This window comes from Chrysemys picta, chromosome 6, assembly GCF_011386835.1.
Source record: "Chrysemys picta bellii isolate R12L10 chromosome 6, ASM1138683v2, whole genome shotgun sequence".
Taxonomy (NCBI): domain Eukaryota; kingdom Metazoa; phylum Chordata; order Testudines; family Emydidae; genus Chrysemys; species Chrysemys picta.
Genome location: NC_088796.1, coordinates 69,363,765 through 69,390,046, shown reverse-complemented (window position 1 = coordinate 69,390,046; position 26,282 = coordinate 69,363,765). Strand labels below are relative to the sequence as shown.

Here is a 26,282-nt window from a genome sequence, read left to right as displayed (position 1 = left end):
TGGAGTAAAAACTGGCTAAATGCTGGTCTCAAAATCTACTTGTAAATAGGGAATCATCATAGAGTTGGTGTGTTTCTAGTGGTGTCCTCAAGAGTCAGTTCCTGACCCAACAAGCTAAAATTTTTATCAATGATCTGGAAGAAAACAAAATCATCCCTGATAAAGTTTACAGGTGACACAAAAGTTGGGGCAATGGTAAATAATGAGGAGGACAGGTCACTGATATAGCGATCTGAATAACTTAGTAAGCTGGACACAAGCAAACAATGTGTGTTTTAATATGGCTGAATGTAAATGTATACTATGTGACAGACCCAGACCAGTGGGGTACAGGAGTCTGGTAGAGGGCAAATATACTGGTCACTGGATGAGTAGTTTTCTGTTCCCTGAGTGACCAGAGCAGGGGCTGCACTAGAGTAATCAGGAACCTGCTACAACCAGTTAAGGCAGGCAGGCTAATTAGGACACCTGGAGCCAATTAAGAAGAAGCTTCTAGAATCAAGAGTACTTATGGCACCTTAGAGACTAACAAATTTATTAGAGCATAAGCTTTCGTGGACTACAGCCCACTTCTTTGGATGCATACAGAGTGGAATAAATATTGAGGAGATATATATACACACATACAGAGAGCATAAACAGGTGGGAGTTGTCTTACCAACTCTGAGAAGCCAATTAAGTAAGAGAAAAAAAAACTTTTGAAGTGATAATCAAGCTAGCCTAGTACAGACAGTTTGATAAGAAGTGTGAGAATACTTACAAGGGGAGATAGATTCAATGTTTGTAATGGCTCAGCCATTCCCAGTCCTTATTCAATCCTGAGTTGATTGTGTCTAGTTTGCATATCAATTCCAGCTCAGCAGTCTCTCGTTGGAGTCTGTTTTTGAAGTTTTTCTGTTGTAATACAGCCACCCGCAGGTCTGTCATTGAACGACCAGACAGGTTAAAGTGTATATATTGGTGAAGGTATATATTGTCCCCAAATATGAAATATCTTCGAGACACCACTGACTTCCTGAGGAAACTACAATCCATCGGTGATCTTCCAGAAAACACCATCCTGGCCACTATGGACGTAGAAGCCCTCTACACCAATATTCCACACAAAGATGGACTACAAGCTATCAGGAACAGTATCCCCGATAATGTCACAGCTAACCTGGTGGCTGAACTTTGTGATTTTGTCCTCACCCACAACTATTTCACATTTGGGGACAATATATACCTTCAAGTCAGCGGCACTGCTATGGGTACCCGCATGGCCCCACAATATGCCAACATTTTTATGGCTGACTTAGAACAACGCTTCCTTAGCTCTCATCCCCTAATGCCCCTACTCTACTTGCGCTACATTGATGACATCTTCATCATCTGGACCCATGGAAAAGAAGCCCTTGAGGAATTTCACCATGATTTCAATAATTTCCATCCCACCATCAACCTCAGCCTAGAGCAATCCACACAAGCGGTCCGTTTCCTGGACACTACTGTGCTAATAAGCGATGGTCACATAAATACCACCCTATACCGGAAACCTACTGACTGCTACACTTACCTACATGCCTCCAGCTTCCATCCAGGACACACCACACGATCCATTGTCTACAGCCAAGCTCTAAGATATAACCGCATTTGCTCCAATCCCTCAGATAGAGACAAGCACCTACAAAATCTCTATCAAGCATTCTTAAAACTACAATACCCACCTGCTGAAGTGAAAAAACAGATTGACAGAGCCAGACGAGTACCCAGAAGTCACCTCCTACAAGACAGGCCCAACAAAGAAAATAACAGAACACCACTAGCTGTCACCTTCAGCCCCCAACTAAAACCTCTCCAGCGCATCATCAGAGATCTACAACCTATCCTGAAAGATGATCCTTTACTCTCACAGATCTTGGGAGACAGACCTGTCCTCGCTTACAGACAACCCCCAAACCTAAAGCAAATACTCACCAGCAACCACACATCACTGAACAAAAACACTGACCCAGGAACCTATCCTTGTAACAAAGCCCGATGCCAACTCTGTCCACATATCTATTCAAGTGACATCATCATAGGACCTAATCACATCAGCCATTCTATCAGGGGCTCGTTCACCTGCACATCTACCAATGTGATATATGCCATCATGTGCCTGCAATGCCCCTCTGCCATGTACATTGGCCAAACCGGACAGTCTCTCCGCAAATGAATTAATGGACACAAATCTGACATCAGGAATCATAATACTCAAAAACCAGTGGGAGAACACTTTAACCTGTCTGGTCATTCAATGACAGACCTGCGGGTGGCTATATTACAACAGAAAAACTTCAAAAACAGACTCCAACGAGAGACTGCTGAGCTGGAATTGATATGTAAACTAGACACAATCAACTCAGGATTGAATAAGGACTGGGAATGGCTGAGCCATTACAAACATTGAATCTATCTCCCCTTGTAAGTATTCTCACACTTCTTATCAAACTGTCTGTACTGGGCTAGCTTGATTATCACTTCAAAAGTTTTTTTTCCTCTTACTTAATTGGCCTCTCAGAGTTGGTAAGACAACTCCCACCTGTTTATGCTCTCTGTATGTGTGTATATATATCTCCTCAATATTTATTCCACTCTGTTTCAGAGTAGCAGCCGTGTTAGTCTGTATCCGCAAAAAGAAGAACAGGAGGACTTGTGGCACCTTAGAGACTAACAAATTTATTAGAGCATAAGCTTTCGTGGACTACAGCCCACTTCTTCGGATGCATCCGAAGAAGTGGGCTGTAGTCCACGAAAGCTTATGCTCTAATAAATTTGTTAGTCTCTAAGGTGCCACAAGTCCTCCTGTTCTTCTTATTCCACTCTGTATGCATCCGAAGAAGTGGGCTGTAGTCCATGAAAGCTTATGCTCTAAGAAATTTGTTAGTCTCTAAGGTGCCACAAGTACTCTTGTTCTTTTTGCGGATACAGACTAACATGGCTGCTACTCTGAAACATCTAGAATCAATTAAGGCAGGCTAATCAGGGCACCTGGGTTTTAAAAAGGCGCTCACTTCAGTTTGTGGTGGGAGTGTGAGGAGCTGGGAGCAAGAGGCGCAAAGAGCTGAGAGGGTGTCCTGCTGGAGGACTGAGGAGCACAAGCGTTATCAGACACCAGGAGGAAGATCCTGTGGTGAGAATAAGGAAGGTGTTTGGAGGAGGCCATGGGGAAGTAGCCCAGGGAGTTGTAGCTGTCATGCAGCTGTTACAGGAGGCACTATAGACAGCTGCAGTCCACGGGGCCCTGGGCTGGAACCTGGAGTAGAGGGCGGGCCCGAGTTCCCCCCAAACCTCCCAATTGACCTGGACTGTGGGTTCTCCCAGAGGGGAAGGTCTCTGGGCTGTTCCCCAACCCACATGGTGAATCTCTGAGGCAAGAAAATCTGCCAATAAGTGCAGGATCCACCAAGATAGAGGAGGAACTTTGTCACAACACCTAGGAACAAAAAATTTAGGCCATACTTACAAGATGGGGGACTCTATCCAGGGAAGCAGATTTGGCTGTGGTGGATAATCAGCTGAACGTGGATGGATGGCAGGAGAGAGATCACTTGATCATTAACTGTTAGTTCACTCCCTCTGGGGCACCTGGCATTGGCCACTGGTGGTAGACAGGATACTAGGCTGAATGGACCTTTGGTATGACCCAGTATGGCCGTTCTTATGAGCTCCCAGTGTGATGCTGTGGCCAAAAGGGCTAATGCAGTCCTTGAATGCATAAACTGGGGAATCTCAGGTAGAAATAAAGGGTTATTTTACTGCTGTATTTCGCACTGGTGCAACCACTACTGGAATATTGTGTCCAGTTCTAGTGTCCACAATTCAAGAAAAATGTTGATAAATAGGAGGGGGTTCAGAGAAGAGCCACGAGAATGACTAAAGGATTAGAAAATATGCCTTATAGGGATAGATTCAAGGAGCTCACTCTATTTAGCTTAATCAGAGATGGTTAAGGAGTGACTTGATTACAGTCTATAAGTACCTAAACGGGGAATATTTGATAGTGGTCACTTCAAGCTAGCAGAGAGAGGAATTACATAATCCAAAGGCTGGAAGTTGAAGCTTGACAAATTCAGACTGGAAATGTGGCATACATTTTTAACAGTGAAGGTAATTAACCATAGAACAGTTTGACAAGGATCATGGTGGATTTTCCATCACTGGTAATTTTTAAATCACGAGTAGATGTTTTTCTAAATACGTGCTCTAGGAATTATTTTGGGGAAGTTCTCTGGCCTGTGTTATACAGGAGGTCAGACTAGATCAATGGTTCTCAAACTGTGGGCTGGGACTCCAAAGTGGGTCATGACTCCATTTTAATGGAGTCACCAGGACCAGGATTAGACTTGCTGGGACCTGGAACTGAAGCTGAAGTCTGAGCTCCACCCCGACCCGGGGCGGCGGGGCTCAGGCTCCGGCGCCCTCTCCCCCCACCCTGGGTCATGTCGTAATTTTATTGTCAGAACAGAGTTGCACTGCAATGAAGTTTGAGAACCACTGGACTAGATGATCATAATGGTCCCTCTGGGCTTGGAATCTATGAAGCTATTAATTATTTTTCTCAACTTTTATGGGTTTTTAAACCCTATGTCAATCATATAAATGAACTAATCTGTACAGACACTGAAAAACTGTAATGGATTTTTTTTAAAATTATACCATTTGTTTTCTTAATGCATTTCAGAATAAGAATCACAAAAAATTAAATGAGCAATTGTTTATTTTTAAACTGTTAAGCGAATGTGAGAGTGTAGGGAGCTAAACTATAACTTGAAACTAAAGACTTCTGTTTTTCCATAGAAAACAAACAGCACAAGCAGTAGCAATGCAAGCTTTTCACACAATTACCTTTTCCCTCCTGCCAGCATGCCAAACATAGATGCTGAAGGAGCACCTCTAGTTTCATTTCTACGCCAGTTTAATCTTTGGCCTCTTTTCAAAGACTACAAATTAGTGCCAACATCTTATTGATGCAGAACCTGTCCATTATGTCTTGCACTGAGACCACCACTTAATGTAGCAGTTAGGCATGTTTTCACCTACCCACCTGCCGTTATGTTGCCATTCTAGCACATGAATAAAATTCACATCCCTGAACTCCAACCACTCAGCCTTCCCTCAGTCACTCTTTTCCACCCAATCAGGACCCACCATTTTTCTTCCCCTTCTCTTGGCCTCCTACTACTTTCCTTCTCTGCTTGAGTTCACCCCCCCCCCCTTTACCAGTCTTCAGAGTGTAGGCCTTACTTACTCATGCTTTCCACCAAATCCCTTTAAGTTTGGGGAGCAGAAGATGCTCTGCTGCTGGAGTGATGGATCTCAGAGGTGAAGAGGGTACAAATTAATTACCAATCCTATCAATACAATTGTGTAGTAATCAAAAAACAACTTACAGTTTTCTTCAACATTTTGACAGCGTAAGGCTTCTGGGTTCCTTTCTGCCTGCATCTGTAGACAATGGATGTAGCACCACTAAATGAAAAAGAAACAGTGTTATTATTGCAGGCTATTGAATACATCTTGTCTAATTAGACAACACTGTGTGACTTCTTATTTCCAACTGGAGATTTCTAATAAGTTGCAGAGCAAAGGGTTAAAATATAAACTGCTACATTCTCAGCTGTTTCAGTGCAGATAGAGGACAAAGATGTAATTACACTGCCTTTCTGCCCCTCAAATCCTGTGGGAAGTCAGAACCCGATACTGTCTGTCCCAAATGCAACTAAGGGCTGGTCCCCACTTAGTCCGGACTTCGGACTAAGGTACGCAAATTCAGCTACGTTAATAACGTAGCTGAATTCGAAGTACCTTAGTCCGGACTTACCGGGGTCCAGACGCGGCTGGAAGTCTCCCCCCGTCGACGCTGCGTACTCCTCTCGGAGAGCTGGAGTACCGGCGCCGATTGTGGGCACTTCCGGGATCGATCCGGGATCGATTTATCGCGTCTTAACCAGACGCGATAAATCGATCACAGAACATCGATTGCGTGCCTCCGGACCAGCCGGTAAGTGAAGACTAGGCCTAAGAGCAGCTTTAGGTCTGCCCTGACTTCCACCAGCCATCCCCTTTGGGCTCTTCTGCCAGTGAAAATTGCCAGATCTCAGTGAAGTTCAGTCACACCTTCTCCTGCCCCCTTGCATGCCCTGAAACTCTCCCTATGCCAGGAAGCAGAAGAGATTGCAAAGCAGAGGTTTAGGGGGAACCCTTTTAGGGCAACTATAAGTTCCCTCTGCTGCTGGAGTGTCACAAAAGGGACTTAATATGGCCCAGGTTCTAGGCCAATGTATCTCACCTTTGTTAAGATATTTACAAAGGGGAAAAGATTACTGTGCTAGTATGATACTTGCATGTAGTATCCATTCAATTGCCTGGTTAATCATAGCAAACCCAAATCTCATCCACTTGCTTGCAGACTGTGCCACTAGAAGACAAATTCAGCCCTAGCAGAAGCAAAAGAGGCTTTTAGTTAAATCAACTGGAGTAGTACCTAAATACCCCAAGGCTGAATTTTGCCCAAGATCTTCAATTGTCTTCAAGGTGGATTTATTAAACACATCAGGTCAGGGCACTGGTAATGTGCTCAAATTAACATGTTCCATTTGCTATTGCCAAGAAAGGAACTGTACTGTATTCTTTGGCTAGATGCAGGAAAGAACTTTGGGATAGTTTTTGGAGGTTCTGAGGATTTCAGTTAACCTGTTATTTCATTATTTTTCATTTTAGCATTTGAATTTCTTATTGCCAACTTAAGTCAGAAGCAGAAGTACCAAAATACTGATCACCATCACTGATTCTTGTGACATATCTGGACAAACTGGAATCAGGAATTACTTGAAACTTTACAAGAAAGACTGTTCTCATGAGATTTCCATTATCAAAACTACTGAGTCATAAAGTTCATAGAGTCATAGGTTTTAAAGCTAAAAGGGTTCATTATGATCATCTCATCGAACCTCCTGCATAACACATCCTCTAGAATTAAACCCAGTAATTCCTGCAGTGGAAGGACTTTCTTCCTCACTCCACAGAGTGAGCACGATCAAGCCCTATAATTTGTTTGAATTAGAACATACATTTGAGAAAAGCATCTTCATGACAGGTCAGTTCAGAAAAGGTTTAAATAAGTAATTGCTTGAGAGCTTACATGTATCAAACCATTGACTCTTTTGAAGTTTGCCCATTTCTACACACTATGTACAGTGGAGATACTGTGTTTCTTTAGTGTGCAAAAATGAATTTTTTAAAAATTGTAACATATTGATAAATATATAGGAGTATTCTAACTTCCAAAGAATTTCAGAATCATTAAATATATTTAACCAGAATATTTCTCATTAGCCAATATAAAGAACTCTCAAATGGCTCTATTCAACAAGACAGAAAAAATACCCAGAGTTAAAAAAATCCAAATCCTTTAAGTAAAAAGAGTTAATCCCTAAGTACACATTATAATCATACATATCTTTTCAATATTTTACTAAAGAACTGCAATAGGAAGGTCACTGCATCAATGCAAATCATTATATAATGCTTTACATATTTAAAGTGCTATATAAACATTACACTAATTAATCTTCATATACTCCTGTGAAACAGACAATAAACCCTCTAGAACCGATAATGTAAAATAATATCAAATGTCATCTGATTAAGGCTGGAAAAGGGGAGACAAATTTCTGGAGAGGGGTTCTGTGACAATACTGGGGCAGTCAAAGAAAAGAATTTGGGGTGAGATTGAGTTGTACGGTAGGTGTCTGGGTTTGTTATCCACATTTCAAAAGGAATGATTCAATATAAATCTAGAAGGGCAAGTTTAGAAATGGGGAGGACTTTGTTGTAAAGAGCATTGTCACTGCATCCCCTGGAGTCCTAATTTGAGAGCCACGTTCTTTCCCAAACAATGGAACATCAGGCATCTGGAGAAGAATGTTAAAGAGGCCATTGCTGGCATACCTACAAACAGTCATGGCTGAAAGTGCTGTTTCTGTCAGGGAGGAAAGGAGCCTTCTAATTAATACCTAATCCCCTCCTTCAGACACAAGTGGCAAACTACATGAACAGGAAGACCCCCAAATTATTTGACTAATGGTGGGGTGCGCATAAAACAATTGCTGTGAAAGCAGAAACCCATTTCCTTCCAACTGATGATCGTGATGGGAAAGGTCTTTTCCCTTTTTGTTGGTTTGTTGTTTTCAATTAAAAGCCCCCACTCTGGAGCCAGTCTTCCTCCTGGGATCGTGCAGAAAGGAGACAGAGGTTTAGAAAAGAGGGAGTAGCATAATGTCGAAGGTGGGCGCTCATTTTCATGAGTTCTGTACTGCTCTGTACAGCTCTGCAACATGCTCACAAGAAGTGCATCTTGCTTTGTTTATTTTGGATTTCTGCAGCAGCCCTATCACGGATAAATCAGCCTACTGATTGACCAACACACAGAGCTTTCCTGGACCTGCATGGTTTGGAAGGTCATTGATATATTTTTCAGATTAGACCCTCAGTCAAGAGAAAATAGTGGAAAACTTCAGTGCTGAGAAGCTCATGTAAGTCAGGAAAGCTTAGAACATTTGTAATCATAACTGGTGCCCTCATCTTGAGTTTTTCAGTGTTGCAAGTGATGAGTCTTTATAGTTAAAAAAAGATTTTCATGAGCAGGCAGGGTTTGGAAGAGCTCACAACTTCATTTCTGGTTCCCTTTCTCTCACCTTGGAGTATTAAAGTATAACTAAACTCCAAGCATAAATTATTCAGAGTTGGTTGGAAGCATATAAGGAGGACATATAAAGAGAAAATACAAGTAGTTTTCCATGCTAGGAGTCTGAATTTCTACTCTGTGGAAAATACTGGAATTTCTTTTACTGCTCCTGGAAATCAGGTTTGGATGAGATTTATTTTAAAAAGCTCAGATACATACTGCAGAAATGAGTGGGTTTAAAAAAAAAAAAATCTTGCTCTGCTACACAGCGGGATGCCTACAGCAATATCAATGTCTTAACTTGCAAAAAAGCCTAAGAAACACTATATAAATCTCATCTAATGCTGCTTGAGTATGAATGACTGTAACCCTAACAGCATCCCAGTGCAAGAGGGCAAGGGGCTCATTGGTACCTGGTAGTGAGTTTCAGCTGGCCTGACAAGTTCAGTGTATCCCAATTCATTAATGTCAGATGGTATCTGATGCGTGTCATGTACAGCATCAGTGGAAGACTAACAACACACTGATGGTTAATATTCTGGTGTGGTGTGCATATGGTAAATGCCCAAAGGACAACAGAAATATGAAGGAAACATGGAACTAAAATGTATTTACCAGACAAGACTGAAGAGGGGGTAAAGAGGTTTCTCCCAGACAAAGAACAAGCTGACACCTCCAGCCAGCTGTGATCAGAGTTGCTTACCAATCACATGGCAAGTGTCCATTCATTTGCATAGAAGAGGGCAGGAACAGATTAACTGGCATTTGAGCAAACACCTACAGAGGAGGAAACTAGCATGGAACTTCCTTCACCACCACACTCCATGTCTCCTTCCATACAGCTTGAATTGACTTTATTTTGGGAGGCATCCTTCAGAAGACTCCATTTCAAAGGTTCACTGGACTATAAAAGAGAGGGGCAAAGAACCTCAAGTGATCTTTCACCTAAGACGACAGAGACACTGGAATTTGTCTTTGGGAAGAGATCCTGACCAGAGGGACCGTCAGCCATCTTGCTGGAAGAAGTGTGTAGTAAGAACTTTACCTGATACTTAGACAATAGTTTATTTCAGTTTTAGCATTAGGAAATTTATTTTTCCTTTTGTTTTGTTTGTAACCCTTTCTAACTGTATTCCTTGTACTTGACATAACTTAAAATCCTCTCTCCTTTGGTTAATCAGCTTGTTTGACTTTTAATCGAAACGAGCCTAGTGCTGTGCTTGAACTGAAGCGATTGTTAACTCCAGCTGAAGTGAGAAGCTGTGACTTTCCTCTCTTCAGAGGAGCCAATGAACCTTATCATTCCTCTGAATGGTCCAGGAAAGGGCTGGACCTGGCGGAGCACACGGTTTTGTGAAATTTAGGACTGGGGGTGGGTGGGGAGTGTTGGATTCACTTGGCTGGTAGTCACAGAGGAAACACACACCAGTACCCGCTCCAGGCCGGTGCAGCACAAGTGTCTTATTTACTGTCACAGCAGAATATTCCCCACTCCAGTGCCAACGAAGTCTAACAAAGTAAGCACTGGCACTGTACCACTCCCAGCTGTCTAGTAACCAAGGCTGGTGGATACCAGTGTGTGGCTGGGGTGTGACAAGCAGACTGCTGGAATCAGAGTACTGAGGGATAGCTCAATGGGTTGTGAGTTCAATCCTTGAGGGGGCCATTTAGGGAACTGGGGTAAAAATCTGTCTGGGGATTGGCCCTGCTTTGAGCAGGGGGTTGGACTAGATGACCTCTTGAGGTCTCTTCCAAACCCTGATATTCTATGAACACATAGACCATGCATGCTTGTTTGCTGGCTGTCTGTGTACAGGCTGTGAGCCTCTGCAGCAGAGCATATAAAGCACCAGGGTTACAGGAAAGGTGACGACAATCCCTCACTGTCTGGATTGCACCCCGGAACACAACAATGACATCTAAACATAAAAGTGCTTTGAAAACAAACACTTGCTCCCATACAATAAGTTAATTGCCTTAAGATTAGGAAAAACTTGTGGGAGGCATCATTACTCACTCATTGTGAATGTGGACAAGCAGCTAGGAAAGGGGATTTTTATTCTACAATGGAGCTATTATTTTGTTGCAATTGTAATGATTTTGGCAAGTTGGAAAATGTAATTCAGTTGTCAATCTCAATGATTTTGCTGTTTTTAGTCTGAGTTTTCACACAAACTTTAGAAATGAAATCCGAAGGGAAAATGAGATGACATACTTTGCACATATGTGCTATAATATTTTGCAAATTAATTTGAAATAGCTCTTAAAACATTCAAACACAGGAATAAAGCCCCCTTTTCCTTCACATATTTGTATGTATGTATCTTGAGTTTTGTTGCTGAATATTTTTAGACATATATGTTGTGTGTGGATATTATGGATTTTGCAGCTACATATTTGAGTCTTTTGAAATTGCTGAAATGTAAACCAAGTAGAATAGGAGAAATGATAAATTTGCACACACTATTTTTATTTTTTATACACACAACATATGTAGAGTTCGATTATGTAATTAAAGACTGTATGATTGTCTTTTTACAGCCTTTAGCACAACGGAGTCCTGGTCCATGATTCGGACTCCTGGGTGCTAGAGTATTACAAATAAATAATAATATGCACACACGAGAGATGTATTAAGGTTTTATGATAGCCAGCCATCTTGGCAGATACTAGGAACTGAATCAGGGAACTCCAAAGTTAAAAGCATGAATTTCTAAAGCTTGAGCCAGGTTTCATAGCTGGAGCCTGTAACAGACATGCATCCTCCGTGGATCAGGCACTGAGGGAGACACATACCACACACTGACCACTGTGCAGCAGTATCACAGTCAGCTTTAATTTGGGCATTTTCTAACCTTTGAGTATTCAACTTTGCAATCCCAATGTCCTTTTGTATGCAATAATATATATTATGTAGTTATTCTTGGGGGTTTTGTTAAAATTTGTTGTCCTGGGCATAACTGCTGACTTTCATTTAGACTAAATGTAATGAAGTGACTGAAACAAAGCTGTCTCCAAATCCAAACATGGGTACATGTCTCCACTTAAAGATCCCATCTTCACTGGAATAACCCACATCATCATGAATCTGGCTAGCTGCTCAGGCGAAAAAAGAGCAGGGCTATTATGCTAGGGGTGTATATTTATCAGTGTTACACTTCACCTTTCTCAGCAGCTCCAGAGAGCGCCACTCAGTACAATAACACTAACTTATATACTCTCCTCTGTATACCTTACGAAGGCAAATATATTTATGAAGTTAAACAATACACCTCTACCTCGACCTAATGCTGTCCTCGGGAGCCAAAAAATCTTACCACGTTATATCGAACTTGCTTTGATCCACCGAAGTGTGCATCCCCACCCCCCCCGGAGCACTGCTTTACCACGTTATATCTGAATTCGTGTTATATCAGGGCGCATTATATCAGGGTAGAGGTGTACTACCCAACAAGCAAACTTAAAAAAGATATGAATGTAGAGATGATTTCTAGTGGAAGTTAAAACAAGATGTGCAGTCTATGAGGTAGAGCGAGATAAAGGAAGGCTGTTCTAGACAACAGGCACTGCAAAGGAGAAGGCGCTTACACCAAGAGTGGTGAGATTATGAAGGAGGACAGTGTGGAGGACAGCACCAGACAAGCAAAGGGAAGGGTTAAAGAGCATTGAAATGTTTTTAAAATTATGGGGTGGAGGGAAGAGGAGGAATTAACTGGATCCTGACACGAGTAGGTAGCCAGCAGAAAATGAAAATAAAATAAATGACACATCGTTATTAAAAAATATTTGCAAGGTGTTCAGACACCATATCTGGTATGTACTATAAACACTTGGCAAGATTAGCTACCTCTATCCATGATAAAATAGGCTCAATTAGGTCAGACAGAGTTGTCTGGCCAACAGCTGATGTGGTCCTAAACCTTTATGTATTTAAGAAGGCCAGGCAGAAGCATTCTGCTTATGCTGGAGATTTGAGACATGGGAAGGCTACAGAGAAGAGAATAAGTATTCAAGGGAATTAGAGAGCCAAGGTAGGTGAGTATAGTGAGGCAGTGTGGCCTCCCTCCGACCCAGAGGGGGAGGAACCACACTCTGTGCCCAAGTGAGCGAAGCCAGATCTGATTCGCCCCTCCCACCAGAAGTGGGCAACAGGAAGTATAAAGGGCAGGGCCTCCAGCTCAGTCAGTGGGGAGACACCGAGGAAGGCAGATGGATCCTTGTGATTTAAATTGATTTTTTTTTTAATCAATTCCATTTGACGTCATCTAATCAAACCATGCTTATACAAACAGGAAGGTTCCAATCAAAGAAGTTGAAAGGATGAATGCTTTCAAAAGAATATTTTATTCTGTGCATTTAAAGGGCCTGCATTATGCAGTCACATTAATCTGTGCTGTCACAGAGGCAAATTAATAGCATTAACTCTGTTTTAGGATTTCCATAGCAAGATACTGAATGTTTCTGCAGTCTACAGGTATACAACAGTTAAAAATCAAATCTCTCTCTCTCTCACTCACACACAGTAATGCAATATCAAAGTAAATTGCCTTACATCTACTATATGACTTATTCTCAATCTTCCAAATGAAGTGGCCCACTGGAAGATTGTTCCAGGGTTAAGCAGAATAAAACCACATTAACTGTTATACAAAACTGTTGACAAACACAAATGAAAACATCATCTGAAAGATTACAGGACTTCAAGATATTATTTCCTGCATTTCTGTAAGCTATGTGAAGTCAGTCCCTCTCATGGCTTAATGTCTCGTGAGAAAGCAAAATGCAAGAGCTATATATTAAAACAAGAGGTCCCTCCCCAACATATTTTTAAAAGAAATGTTATTTTATTCTGAAATGCAAGCACAAGAAAGATTCTACAGCACACCTAAACAGGGAAATGCGTCTCATCTCTTTTATATCAAACAATAATTATTTTCTATCACACTCAGACATTGAATGTAATACTGATTCTTAATAACTTTCCAAAAGCTTTCTACTAGAGAAGATGAATCTCTGATGTCAGCAAAATATTTTTTTTTATACAGGTACAGGAATCAGGTATATAATTTTGTATTAGTGGAGGGGTTTTCCTCATTATACTAGGAATAATATAAGAAATAGAAATACCATAAAAACTTCTGCAATTCTGCAAAGGACTGGAGAATCAGGAAGAGACTCGGGGATTTTATCCTTTATGGAGAGACAAGCTTGAATACCCAGGTCGTATATATTCTAGATGTATTTTGGAGCGAGAAGGCATGGATGATGGAAGAATGCTCGTAGTGCATAAAAAAGAAGCCCAATTCTGTTATGTTTTCGAGTTTTGTCTGGCTTGATTCTGACAAGAAAGAAAAATCAATATCCTTTTAGATTTTGAATCCTTGACTTTTAGCTTCCACATTGATTTTCTACCATCTGATTTGACAGTTCAATTTAAAAGTCTATCCTCATCTGGCATGGCCTGCAAAGACAATGCCATAGCACAACAGGGAATTTTAGATGTTCAGACTCTTCATTAGACCGTAGACACAGAAAAACACCTTCTTTGGGAGCAGAAGGACAGAAGTCAAAGCAGTTTGTTAGAGTCCCGCTATCTTTGTTACATTTCAAACAGCCAGCTTTCCCCAATACACTTCAAAAAGCTTCAGCTACATACACCAATATTAAATGTTAAAATCAAACATTCTAGTGTTTGTCAATATCCTTAATTCCACTGCTTCCTAGATATTGATTTACAAAATTATAGTTTCTTAGAGCTGGGCAAGGTTGGTAGAATGTTAAAATCCAGATGAGGAAGCCAGGGGCCCTACACAGCAATGGCACCCTCTCCTGGAGGTGGATAGCTGATAATTCCAGAAGGCAGTACACCTCTACCTGATATAACGCGACCCGATATAACATGAATTCAGATATAATGTGGTAAAGCAGTGCTCCGGGGGAGGGGGGGCAGGGCTGCGCACTCCGGTGGATCAAAGCAAGTTCGATATAATGCGGTACTATTTTTGGCTCCCGCGGACAGTGTATATAGAGATAGAGGTGTACTATAAACCCAACAAGATGAGGACTGGGTTGGCATTGATAGGAACTTGAAGAGACCAGAGGATTGTATTTGTTAAGTGTATGGAAACTTTTCTCATGAGCTGAGAATTGCAGGAAGCACATGCACATTGGTGTTTACATAAACCCACTGGAGCAAGACTCCAGAAACACAGTTTCTCATTATTAGCAACTAAATGTCTTCATATCTGGTAGGGACTCACCCCCTTTTTGACAGCTGCATTTACAGTTACAATCTTCCTTAAGTACTTCTAAGTGGTCTATTAACATGGTACTTAAGAACACCAGTTACACAGGTGTGCAGGATAAGATGCATGACACAGGACTATAATATCTGAATGAGGCTGTTGACTAATCTGGCTTCTCTGTCCTATACTGGAAGTGTGTGTGTGTGTGGGGGGGGGGGAGGAGGGGTTGTTTCAGAGATTGCAATTTCTGTATCAAGAGACTTGTGTATTTCAGTGGGTGGCAGAAAATAGCCTGATCCACTTCTACTTATTTTAGTAAAACAGTGCTCACGCGGTCATCTAAGAAAGATGAGGCAGAATTTGGACTGCAGTGTATATTTCTGATTTTGCTGTTTGACAACAGTAAATATTGCTACTTTGATACAGAAGGTTAGCTTCTGAGCAATGCTGAAAGGGAAAATGTGCTAATGCAGATATGAGCTGGGGAGCAGAGCACAGGGGTTATATAGTAAGGTTGGAGCAAGTCCTGAAGAACAAAACTATTCAATAATTTTTCTATCCTTCTTTCTTTATCTCCTTTCAAGTATTGGGCCAGATTGTTCATAAAAATAACTATTTTCCTAAAACAATGGGTGTGCTTCTCCCTCATGATTAACAGTTATTTTTCAAGTCAGAAAAGACTTAAGGCAAACAGCCTGTGTCAGCATCAAACAATTTTTTTCACAGACTCATAGAAGTATAGGACTGGATGACCTAATGAGTCCCTTCTAGTCTGGTCTCCTCCCTGCATTCAAGGCAGGACTTAAATAATTACTAGACCTTTCCTGATGGGTGTTTATTTAAAATGCTCTTTAAAACCTCCAGTGAGGGAGATTCCACAACTTCCTTAGGCAATTTGTTCCAGTGCTTAACTACCCTGACATTTAGGAACTTTTTCCTAATGTCCAACCTAAACCTCCCTTGTTGCAATTTAATTAAGCCCATTGCTTCTTGTCTTATTTTCAGAGGTTAAGGAAAACAATTCTTCATCCTCCTCCTTGTAACAACCTTTTATATACTTGACAATTGTTATCATGTTCCCCTGCCCCCAATCTTCTCTTCTCCAGATGAAACAAGCCATTTATTTCCCTCTATCTTCCCTCGTAGGTCATGTTTTCTAGACCTTTAATCATTTTTGTTGCTCTCCTCTGGACTTTCTCCAATTTGTCCATATCTTTTCTGAAATGTGGCACCCAGAACTTGACACAATACTCCAGTTGAAGCCTTATCAGCACAGAGCAGAGTGGAAGAATTACTTCTTGTGTCTTGCTGACAACACTCCTGCTGAAACATCCTAGAATAATGTTTGCTTTAGCTTTTGATCCACTATAAATCACAGATTTCTTTCCACAGTAGTCCATCGAGGCAGTCATTTGTGACAAGTCATACTGAGTTAAATTTTCAAACCATTTGCAAACTGCACAAGCAGATATGTAGTTCTGAGCAAAACATAAAAAAAAAAAATCACTCAATGTGTACATGTTCTTACTACTGGAGATTCTGTACATGCACCTTTTGCTTATTTGCATCCCATGCAGCTATCATTATTCTCTAAAAAAAGAACAGGAATACTTGTGGCACCTTAGAGACTAACAAATTTATTAGCTTTCGTGGACTACAGCCCACTTCTTCGGATGCATATAGAGTGAAACATATATTGAGGAGATATATATACATTATTCTCTAGGCACTATACCAGAGGCCCGCGGGACCCTCCTGCCCAGCCCCGAGCTCCTGGCCGGGGAGGCTAGCCCCCGGCCTCTCCCCTGCGATTCCCCCTCCCGCAATGCTCTGGGCAGCAGGGGGCAGTCAGGGGCAGGGGTTCCGGGGGCGGTCAGGGAACAGGGAGAAGGGGTGGTTGGATGGGGCGGCGGGGGGCAGTCAGGTGTGAGGGGTCCAGGGGTCATCAGGGGACAGGGAGCGGGGGGGGTGGATGGGGCAGGAGTCCCGGGGGGGGGGGGGGAAATCAGGGGGCAAGAAGGGGGAGGGGGTTTGGATAGGGGGCATTGGCCGGGCCATGCCTGGCTGTTTGGGGAGGCACAGCCTCCCCTAACTGGCCCTCCATACAATTTTGGAAACCCGATGTGGCCCTCAGGTCAAAAAGTTTGCCCGCCCCGCACTATATCATAGGCACTTACAATATCTTTGAATATGTAGCTCTTTGTGTAAAAAAGCATATCATGCAGTTAGTCCTAGTTTTTAAAAATCTTTCTTTGTTCAATCAGTTAACTTTTATCTCACAAGAACCATCTGAATCCTTTTTTCCTTAAGTTAATTTAATGAAGAATAAAGGTAAAAGCCTCCAAATATAATCACCTTGGGGAGAGAGAGAAGTGTGTGTGCAAGAGAGAATAGAACTAAGCAGAAGGTGTTTGAAACAGCTTCTAAAAAGCTTGCTAAGATCTTCCCATATAGCCCATTGAAGATGAATTGATCTTTTCTTCTCCTTTGACACATTCTTACTGACCTTTTGCAAACCCTGGACGAGGGTCAACATCATCGTTACATTTCTCATGATATTCCCCAGGTGCTTAACACAAGCAAGAACGGCTCTTTATGGCAACAAAGGGCAGGATAAACAACTGTGGAATGATTGTTCAGTTATTGGGGACTGGCTGGTTTGTTTGTTTTTTAGTGGAGGACATTTATTTTATTAATAGTCAGGTCTAATGAAGAATGACAATCTTAAAATCAGACAGCTCCCATAGAAGGGGCAATTTAAGGGGTATTTATTGGGTGCACTCCTAAACCAAACTCAAAAGATACTCTTTACTAGAGTTTGACTCTATTTTGATCGAAGCCACTGCATAAAATTTGATGGCACAATATGGTCCTATGCTCTGATCCTGCAAATACAAACCTGCTTGACTTAACAGCTGCAAAGACTTCCACTGAGGTAAACAGCAAAGTTAAGCACTTATGTATGTGTCTGGAGGATCTGGACATAGAGCCATATTGTGCCATCAAATTTTATGCAACAGAACCCTTCAAAATCACTGAGTTTTGCTTAGAAGTCTGTGACCCAACATGGCCCAGGGTTTCCAGACACAATAAGAAGGATTTAATTTTAGTGTTTGATAGACTGTTAAAAGTTCCTTACTTCTTTCTAGCTGCTCAATTTATTTTTGTTCTTAATCCAGTTTGTGATATGAATTTAGGGGCTATTCACTATGACAGCATGAAAGGGGTTCAGATAATGCTCTCAATAACTGCAAATACACATCGAACAAGAATGTTTTATATGCTTTATGGATTTCTGATTAAAATTTCATGTAATCCACTTATTGGATTGTGGTTTTGGAGTGAACAATGTCAGTTGAAATCACAGATTCATACAACATGATATCATTTCTGTCACTTCTAATATTTCTGGAATAACTAAACAACTTAGACTGAGCCATTAAACCTTAATGATAACAATAACTTAAAGAGTCACTGCTACTTTCAGCTGCAATTTTATTCCGATTACTTATTTATTATTTTCTACATCCAAATGCACGTTAAAGCACCTAGCACACCACTGGTATACAAATAAGAGAAATGACAGGTTTCTGAGTAGCAGCCGTGTTAGTCTGTATCCGCAAAAAGAACAGGAGTACTTGTGGCACCTTAGAGACTAACAAATTTATTAGAGCATAAGCTTTCGTGGGCTACAGCCCACTTCTTCGGATGCATATAGAATGGAACATATATTGAGGAGATATATATACACACATACAGAGAGCATGAACAGGTGGGAGTTGTCTTAGCAACTCTGAGAGGCCAATTAAGTAAGAGAAAAATACTCATCAGCAACCACACATCACTGAACAAAACCACTGACCCAGGAACCTATCCTTGTAACAAAGCCCGATGCCAACTCTGTCCACATATCTATTCAAGTGACATCATAGTAGGACCTAATCACATCAGCCATACCATCAGGGGCTCGTTCACCTGCACATCTACCAATGTGACATATGCCATCATGTGCCTGCAATGCCCCTATGCCATGTACATTGGCCAAACCGGACAGTCTCTACGCAAAAGAATTAATGGACACAAATCTGACATCAGGAATCATAATACTCAAAAACCAGTGGGAGAACACTTTAACCTGTCTGGCCATTCAATGACAGACCTGCGGGTGGCTATCTTACAACAGAAAAACTTCAAAAACAGACTCCAACGAGAGACTGCTGAGCTGGAATTGATATGCAAACTAGATACAATCAACTCAGGATTGAATAAAAACAACAAGGAGTTTGGTGGCACCTTAAAGACTAACAGATTTATTTGGGCATAAGCTTTCGTGAGTAAAAACCTCACTTCTTCGGATGCATAGAGTGAAAGTTACAGATGCAGGCATTATATATTGACACATGGAGAGCAGGGAGTTACTTCGCAAGTGGAGGAAAAAGCAGCTTTTCCTCTCCTAGAATTGACACCTCCTCATCTATTATTGGGAGTGGACTACATCCACCCTGATTGAATTGGCCCTGTCAACACTGGTTCTCCACTTGCGAAGTAACTCCCTGCTCTCCATGTGTCAGTATATAATGCCTGCATCTGTAACTTTCACTCTATGCATCCGAAGAAGTGAGGTTTTTACTCATGAAAGCTTATGCCCAAATAAATCTGTTAGTCTTTAAGGTGCCACCAGACTCCTTGTTGTTTTTGTAGATACGGCTACCCCCTTATACTTGTCAGGATTGAATAAGGACTGGGAATGGCTGAGACATTACAAACATTGAATCTATCTCCCCTTGTAAGTACTCTCACACTTCTTATCAAACTGTCTGTACTGGACTATCTTGATTATCACTTCAAAAGTTTTTTTTCTCTTACTTAATTGGCCTCTCAGAGTTGGTAAGACAACTCCCACCTGTTCATGCTCTCTGTATGTGTGTATATATATATCTCCTCAATATATGTTCCACTCTATATGCATCCGAAGAAGCGGGCTGTAGCCCACGAAAGCTTATCCTCTAATAAATTTGTTAGTCTCTAAGGTGCCACAAGTACTCCTGTTCTTTTTGCAAATAAGAGAAAAACAGTTTTCACATAATTACAGGCTTCAGTATGGTGGTACGTTTAGTCTTAAATTATATCAACAAACTAGATTACACCAGTGAGACTGGAAAAAAGCCAATTTTCTGTATTTAGGGATTGACCCTCCTAGACATTGAGCACTTTCTGGGTAGTGCCAAGTGCCTTCTGTAGAACAAAGGGATGGAGAAAGCGGGTCAAGTCTAATGAGGGAACTAGTTTGGTGCGACACCTTGAGGTCAGGAATGCAGGCTGGTAGCCAGGTTGCTATTAGACAAGCACAGGCCTCTCAGCACACAACACTGGCCTCTATGCACGCTCTGTAAAGCTCTTTCCTACAACTTCGCCTGCTGTCACTGACTGCTCACTGAACACCTTCAGCTCCCACTAACCCCAACATAAATTGAGCATGCTTGGGCCTTTGCAGAGTCAAGTCCTACTCACTACCATGGATAATCCTGTGGAATTAATGTCTATGATTAACTGTATTTCCAAGAGTTTGTTAAGGGTACAGTGCCCCCAGGTGGGTGGTCTTTTATGTGGTTGTAAATCTAGGCAAATGAATAATAAGTATTCTAGAAAAGGATCCCAGATCTTATTGTCAATATAAATTTTCTTTAAACATCTGTAGAGAATCATTTTTAAAATTGTTTAAAACAGTAAATGACTAATCCATGGCTCTATATAATGTATGTAGTACAGATTGCAGTTTCCAACTGTTGTGATTTCCATTTTGAAAGGATTGGTCTTTTGGCTAGTGGCGGTGCTCTGTAATGCAAGATGATGATTATAATTTAATATACGTGGATTGGTATTTCTAAGTATAAAGACTTCAGTACAAAATTGTATTCGAGGTTTAAAGTTAAATTAAGTTAAAGTTAAAAGCAGTGTCCAGTACATATTCTGTCTAGGATTTATGCCCCCTCCCCCTTCTCTACTATATACACATACATCTAGTAGTTTCATCACATTTAGGATGTTTTAGAGTCAAATTTTCAGAAAGATTTGAAATGAAAAAATGCAGTCAATTGTGCATATGTATTGGTGCATGCAGTTACAAAGCACACACCAGGTATATGCAGATGCAAATGGCTAGTTAAATGTCTAAATGATCACTTGCACTTACAAATATCCAGTTAGTACCACAGTCACAGAAAGTAAGATTCACTCTGCAAACGTAGAACTGCAAATGCATGTGAACATCAACCCTTTCTCTCTATTAAATTCTAGGACATAATATTTTTTATTTTTACTTATAAGACAACTAATATATTATTAAATTAGTTTAATTCAATTCACCATGTTTACATAAATTCAATTTTATCTTGAAAAGTGGCTGTGTAAAAATGGCAGCATCCTATCCAACAGTTCTGTTCCTTTTGTGTATTAAGTTGCATCTGTTGACTACTAAAAAAGTTGCTCGTTTCTCCTGTTAACCCTGTAAAGTCAACACAGCTAAGGGAATGAGCCAGACTCCATTGCTTCTTGTGCATCATCAACAGACTATTTACTAAAGTTTCCACCTGTGCAAACCCACTGATTGGGAAAGCACAGGTTCCATGACAACCCTTACCATAAACACTGGTGTAGCTGCTACACCCTCTCAAACATCAGCAGGCAGCTGAAAAGGGATAGTTCAGCCATGTTGTAGAGTAATTTGTACTCTGAAGACAAACATTCAGCAATGGTTCATCACTCAGAGCACATTTTCCATAGTTTGTCCAGAATGACAGACTTTCTAAAGATAAGAGTACTGGACCCCCCAGTACTTGTTGCAAAACATACTAAAATGATCAAAAGGTATATTTACTGAGCAAATGTATACTGTAGCTGTGTACAGATGCTGTCCAGTTGAGAAATTAGGGTTTTCCTATCCATGAGATAGTGGCAAAACAAAGAGAACACACACTTGACAGAAACTGGCTCAGCTAATTCTGGCCTTATTTTCAGCGTGTATGGGTTCCCACACAAATCTTGAATTTAGGCATGATTTTCTGTATGCCTATTAGCTTGAGTTTTTAAAAATTTGGACCCCTGCCCCTCCCAACAATAGAATGGAGCTGTTGCATGTGAATTAGATAACAGGATGACCTCTCTTCTTTGGTGACTGTTTCTTTTAAGTTGCAAACTTTGGCAACTGGACATTTCCCAAGCAAAAGAAAACAGAGGAGAGAGATCATATTTTTATAATCCCATGTACTAGGTGAAAATATTGTAATCCAGGAGATGGCCTCAGCAACAAAATCAAAATCAAGGATTTTGTAAAGGTAATCCTGCTCTATCTCCTGGATCCCATCCTGGATCTACATCCCAGGAGAAAGCTCCTATTAGGATGTCCATTTTTTCAATTGACATGAATATCATTTAAGCCTTTTCATGCCGAAGATCTGTTCTTGAGACCTCAGCATGATTCGAATGTATCTATCCGTGCTCTAAAGACCAGGCCAGGGTCTTCCAGACTAGGATTTCACCATCCTGATTTAACAGAGATTAGACTACAGTTGAATGGAAATTCTTTTTGAGGGTAAAACAGTAAAGTATTTGTCTCTTACTATGACTAGAAGATCCTCCCTCGCTTCACTATATATTTGGAGATACTATAATATACTGCATAAGGTCCAGAAAAGATTCTGGTATTATCTTGTAGAAAAAAAAAATCAGTGTCACTATGTTCAAAAGTTTTACATATATCAATTAGATAACTGCTTGTCTGATGACAAGTAAAGTTAAGGTGCCACAAGTAATCCTGTTCTTTTTAAGGCCTCCAAGCTCTCTATTTTCTGGCTTCAAGGAGGACAGAGTACAGTATGTAAAAGGCCTTTGCACATCTTGGAGAAGAGAGAGGAAGTTTTGTAACATTCATCATAATTCTGTAAAAAAATATTAATCTTATTTTCCACTCATATAATTTATTCTCTCTCTTTCCTTATAACTGTAGCCATATAGACTGGTTCCTAGCCTCTGCGAACACAGGTTTACAATCTACCACTTTTTTTTACCTAATTCATAACAAACCTGATAGAAACGGCAAATATGGAAATTCGGTATGGAAGCTACAGATTTTTTAATGCAAGTTCTTAAGGGATTGCTAATGATATGCCGCAGCTAGTTTGGATGTTGTACATGTTCTGTTTCTACTTTTAAAAAAAACCTTGCACGCTGCCACACTTGAAAAATTGCTGCAAACTCCTAGAGCACAGCATTTTGTAGAAGACTGTGTCTGGTCTCAATAATAAACAAAAGTGGATATGTCTGACAAGAAATTAATGATCATGTGTAAATCCAGCCCTGGTCCTTTAGCATAACCAATTTATATTACATGCACTATGTATATTCAAGGATCTGTTAAGTGTTATGCACAATGCCTTATAAATACAAGATACTCAGGGCTCTACACAACACTCGTCCCTGTCAACATTTTGTCTCGTTTCCTGCCATTTCCCTGCTCATGCTTTGCATGTTGTTATGCTCATACAAAGCACATGGGATCTTTATAGAGGAAGGTAAATACACACAGCATTTATTGAGAATTCCAGTTAGCATATGCTTTTTAGACAGACAGACAGACCGACACACACACAGTCCTGCAGTGATGTTTATAGTTACCAGTCCAGAGTCTGGATCAATCTAGTGGCCAGCCAGATTGGTCACAGAGGGGAGCGGGGTTCTATCGGTTGCAATTCGATGCTCCTGGAGTGTGGCAAGACAAACCCAAAGTCCTATGGCAAAGCACCCTGTTCTTATAAGTTTTCTTCTCTGTTGAAGCCTATGAATTTTGCTGTGTCACTTTGTGACCGGTTACTTGTCATCCTGTCCTTTGTTCCGATTTAATCAATTGTCTTTAGGGGTGCCAGACTTTACCTCAGGGTCGTCATCTGCCCTTCATTATGGATGCGTGTTGATGATTCTTTGATGTCCTTTAAGTTTCTTCACTCCTTCTTCCTTGACTCTGGCTATAACAATGGCCTTCACACCTTATCTTTTCCTAATGCATACATTCCTCATTCACACAAACAGATTGAGAATACAAACAGTAGTATTTTATATTGAGCAAAAGCGCATTGCAAATTAAACCTTGCTAAGTTTTACAATCAATAACCAAGACAATTTACATTGAGGGCTGGTCCCCACTTAGTCCGGACTTCGGACTAAGGTACGCAAATTCAGCTACGTTCGTAGCTGAATTCGAAGTACCTTAGTCCGGACTTACCGGGGTCCAGACGCGGCCGGAAGTCTCCCCCCGTCGACGCTGCGTACTCCTCTCGGAGAGCTGGAGTACCGGCGCCGATTGTGGGCACTTCCGGGATCGATCCGGGATCGATTTATCGCGTCTTAACCAGACGCGATAAATCGATCACAGAACATCGATTGCGTACCTCCGGACCAGCTGGTAAGTGAAGACTAGGCCTGAGACCCAGGCCTTCAATGTTCCTCTAATCTACTTAACATAGACACAATAGAGAACCCTGTCGTTTATTTACTAAACCTTAAAACAAAGAAATGTATATTTAACTAGAGTGCCTACTTTGTAATACATATAGGAAACCATAGTAGACATTATAACTTATTCTAAAACAAAAGGGTGACCATAATCAGTCATAAGGATTGTTTTGGTCTGTCATCCTTTATGCTATTCAAAAAGGGTGGATGACAGGATGAAATCAAATCATACATTAATTCTCATAGTACATTATAAAATCCAGCTCCTACAATGTTACCAGCTGCAATTTCCTCCACTCTCCATTTCTATTTTTCTCCAAATACCTCCACATCTTCTCCCATGTTGTTCCGTATCTGAAATGATCTCCTTGTCCTGTACATTGTTTAACTTTCCTATCCTTCTAATGCTTCCTCAAACCCCACCTTTTGCTACCTCATTCCAATGTTAGGGTCAATTTAATAAAATAGAAGTTAAAATATATGGAATGAGCACAACACCTACAGTGTGAAAACAATTAACATCATGGCCTTAGTCTATGTATTAACTGCTCTCCTATTTCCATACCCTTCCCTATTATGTCAACCAGTGGCACATCCTGTCTACAATGAAACCTAGATTGTTCTAGTTTCTTGAGGCAGGGATCGTGTCTGAAAAACACTGTGCATATTTGGGGTGTGGAATGAAAAATAACTTATTTGCCTGCCCACATGGATGAGCATTAGAAAATATACTGTGAAGCTGCTTTGGCAAGGAATACAAGAAAACAGAAGTTTCTAATAGGAGCAGCTATTTCAGATATCATTTTTTCTGGAAAAACATTATAGAGCTGGCTGGCAACCCAAACTCAAGCACTGGTAAACCTTGGTCCCTCCTATTATTTGCTTGTGGCACATAATAGTCTAGTCCCTTGTGGGCTGTAATATCTTGATGTCATTTTGGTTGCTGAATTATTGTGCAGATGCTAGGTGGTGTTGGTGGCCTGTGACATACAGGAGTTCAGACTAGATGCAGTGGTCCCTTCTGGCCTTAAACTCTATGGCTATGAGGTTCTACTGATATCCCAAAGGCTAGGCATAGTGTTTGAATAGATCTAGTAGAGAAAGCAGAAAAACTGGATGAAGTAGGAAAGCTAAAAAGGGGGTCAATTAATGCAATAGCCTTTCCGCTAAGCAGATTTAATTGAGGCCTGAAACATAGCAGAGGTCAAAAGTAAGGAGGAGTTTGGTAGCCTTTTGCAGTTGTGAAATCAGACAATGACCACACCAATTAGCACAACTGCCCAGCACTGGAACCGCAGGATATTAAAAAGCCAGAACTGAGATACCATGGAATGAAAAATGTTTACATAGTACCTGCCTGGCTCTAGCTATTAGTCTCTCATGTTCATAAGCAATACATTCACTCATTCTTTAAAGTTATAAACAAATTGCAAATGGTTATTTTCTTGTTCTTATACACAGCAGGTCTGACGTGTCTGAGTTTCTTAGAAGTTTTAGACTGTGTATTTCAAAGTATTGTTTAATTTCTGTACATTTCAGGATACAATTTCTAAAAATCATTGTTTATTCCCTTAGGGGAAAAAAGGTTGTTGCCTAACCAGCATGTTACCATCCTACATTTGCTCCCAATATCCCAGGATTTTGCTCTGTGGCAGCCTCTAGCCAATTAAAGTGATCAATGCTTTCTGAAGTCCATGTCTTTGGTAAATATTTCTGCAGTAGTGTAAGGGCAAAATCTGCCCTGTAGGCAAAACTTCCATTAACTGCAATTGGAGTAGGATTATAAGCCCTTATAGTGCAGCATTGTGCTGTATTAATCA

General features: G+C 40.8%; 1 protein-coding gene across 2 annotated transcripts in view; it reads right to left on the bottom strand.

Annotated features, from left to right (window-relative positions):
- The window catches only part of CAMK4 (calcium/calmodulin dependent protein kinase IV), a 288,928-nt gene that overhangs the window by 164,176 nt on the left and 98,470 nt on the right, over nt 1–26,282 (bottom strand). For both annotated transcript variants that reach the window (XM_005281632.5, XM_024106727.3), the window contains exon 2: nt 5,415–5,493. In XM_005281632.5, coding sequence (XP_005281689.1) covers nt 5,415–5,493 — 79 coding nt within the window. The remainder of the gene's footprint in view (nt 1–5,414; nt 5,494–26,282) is intronic.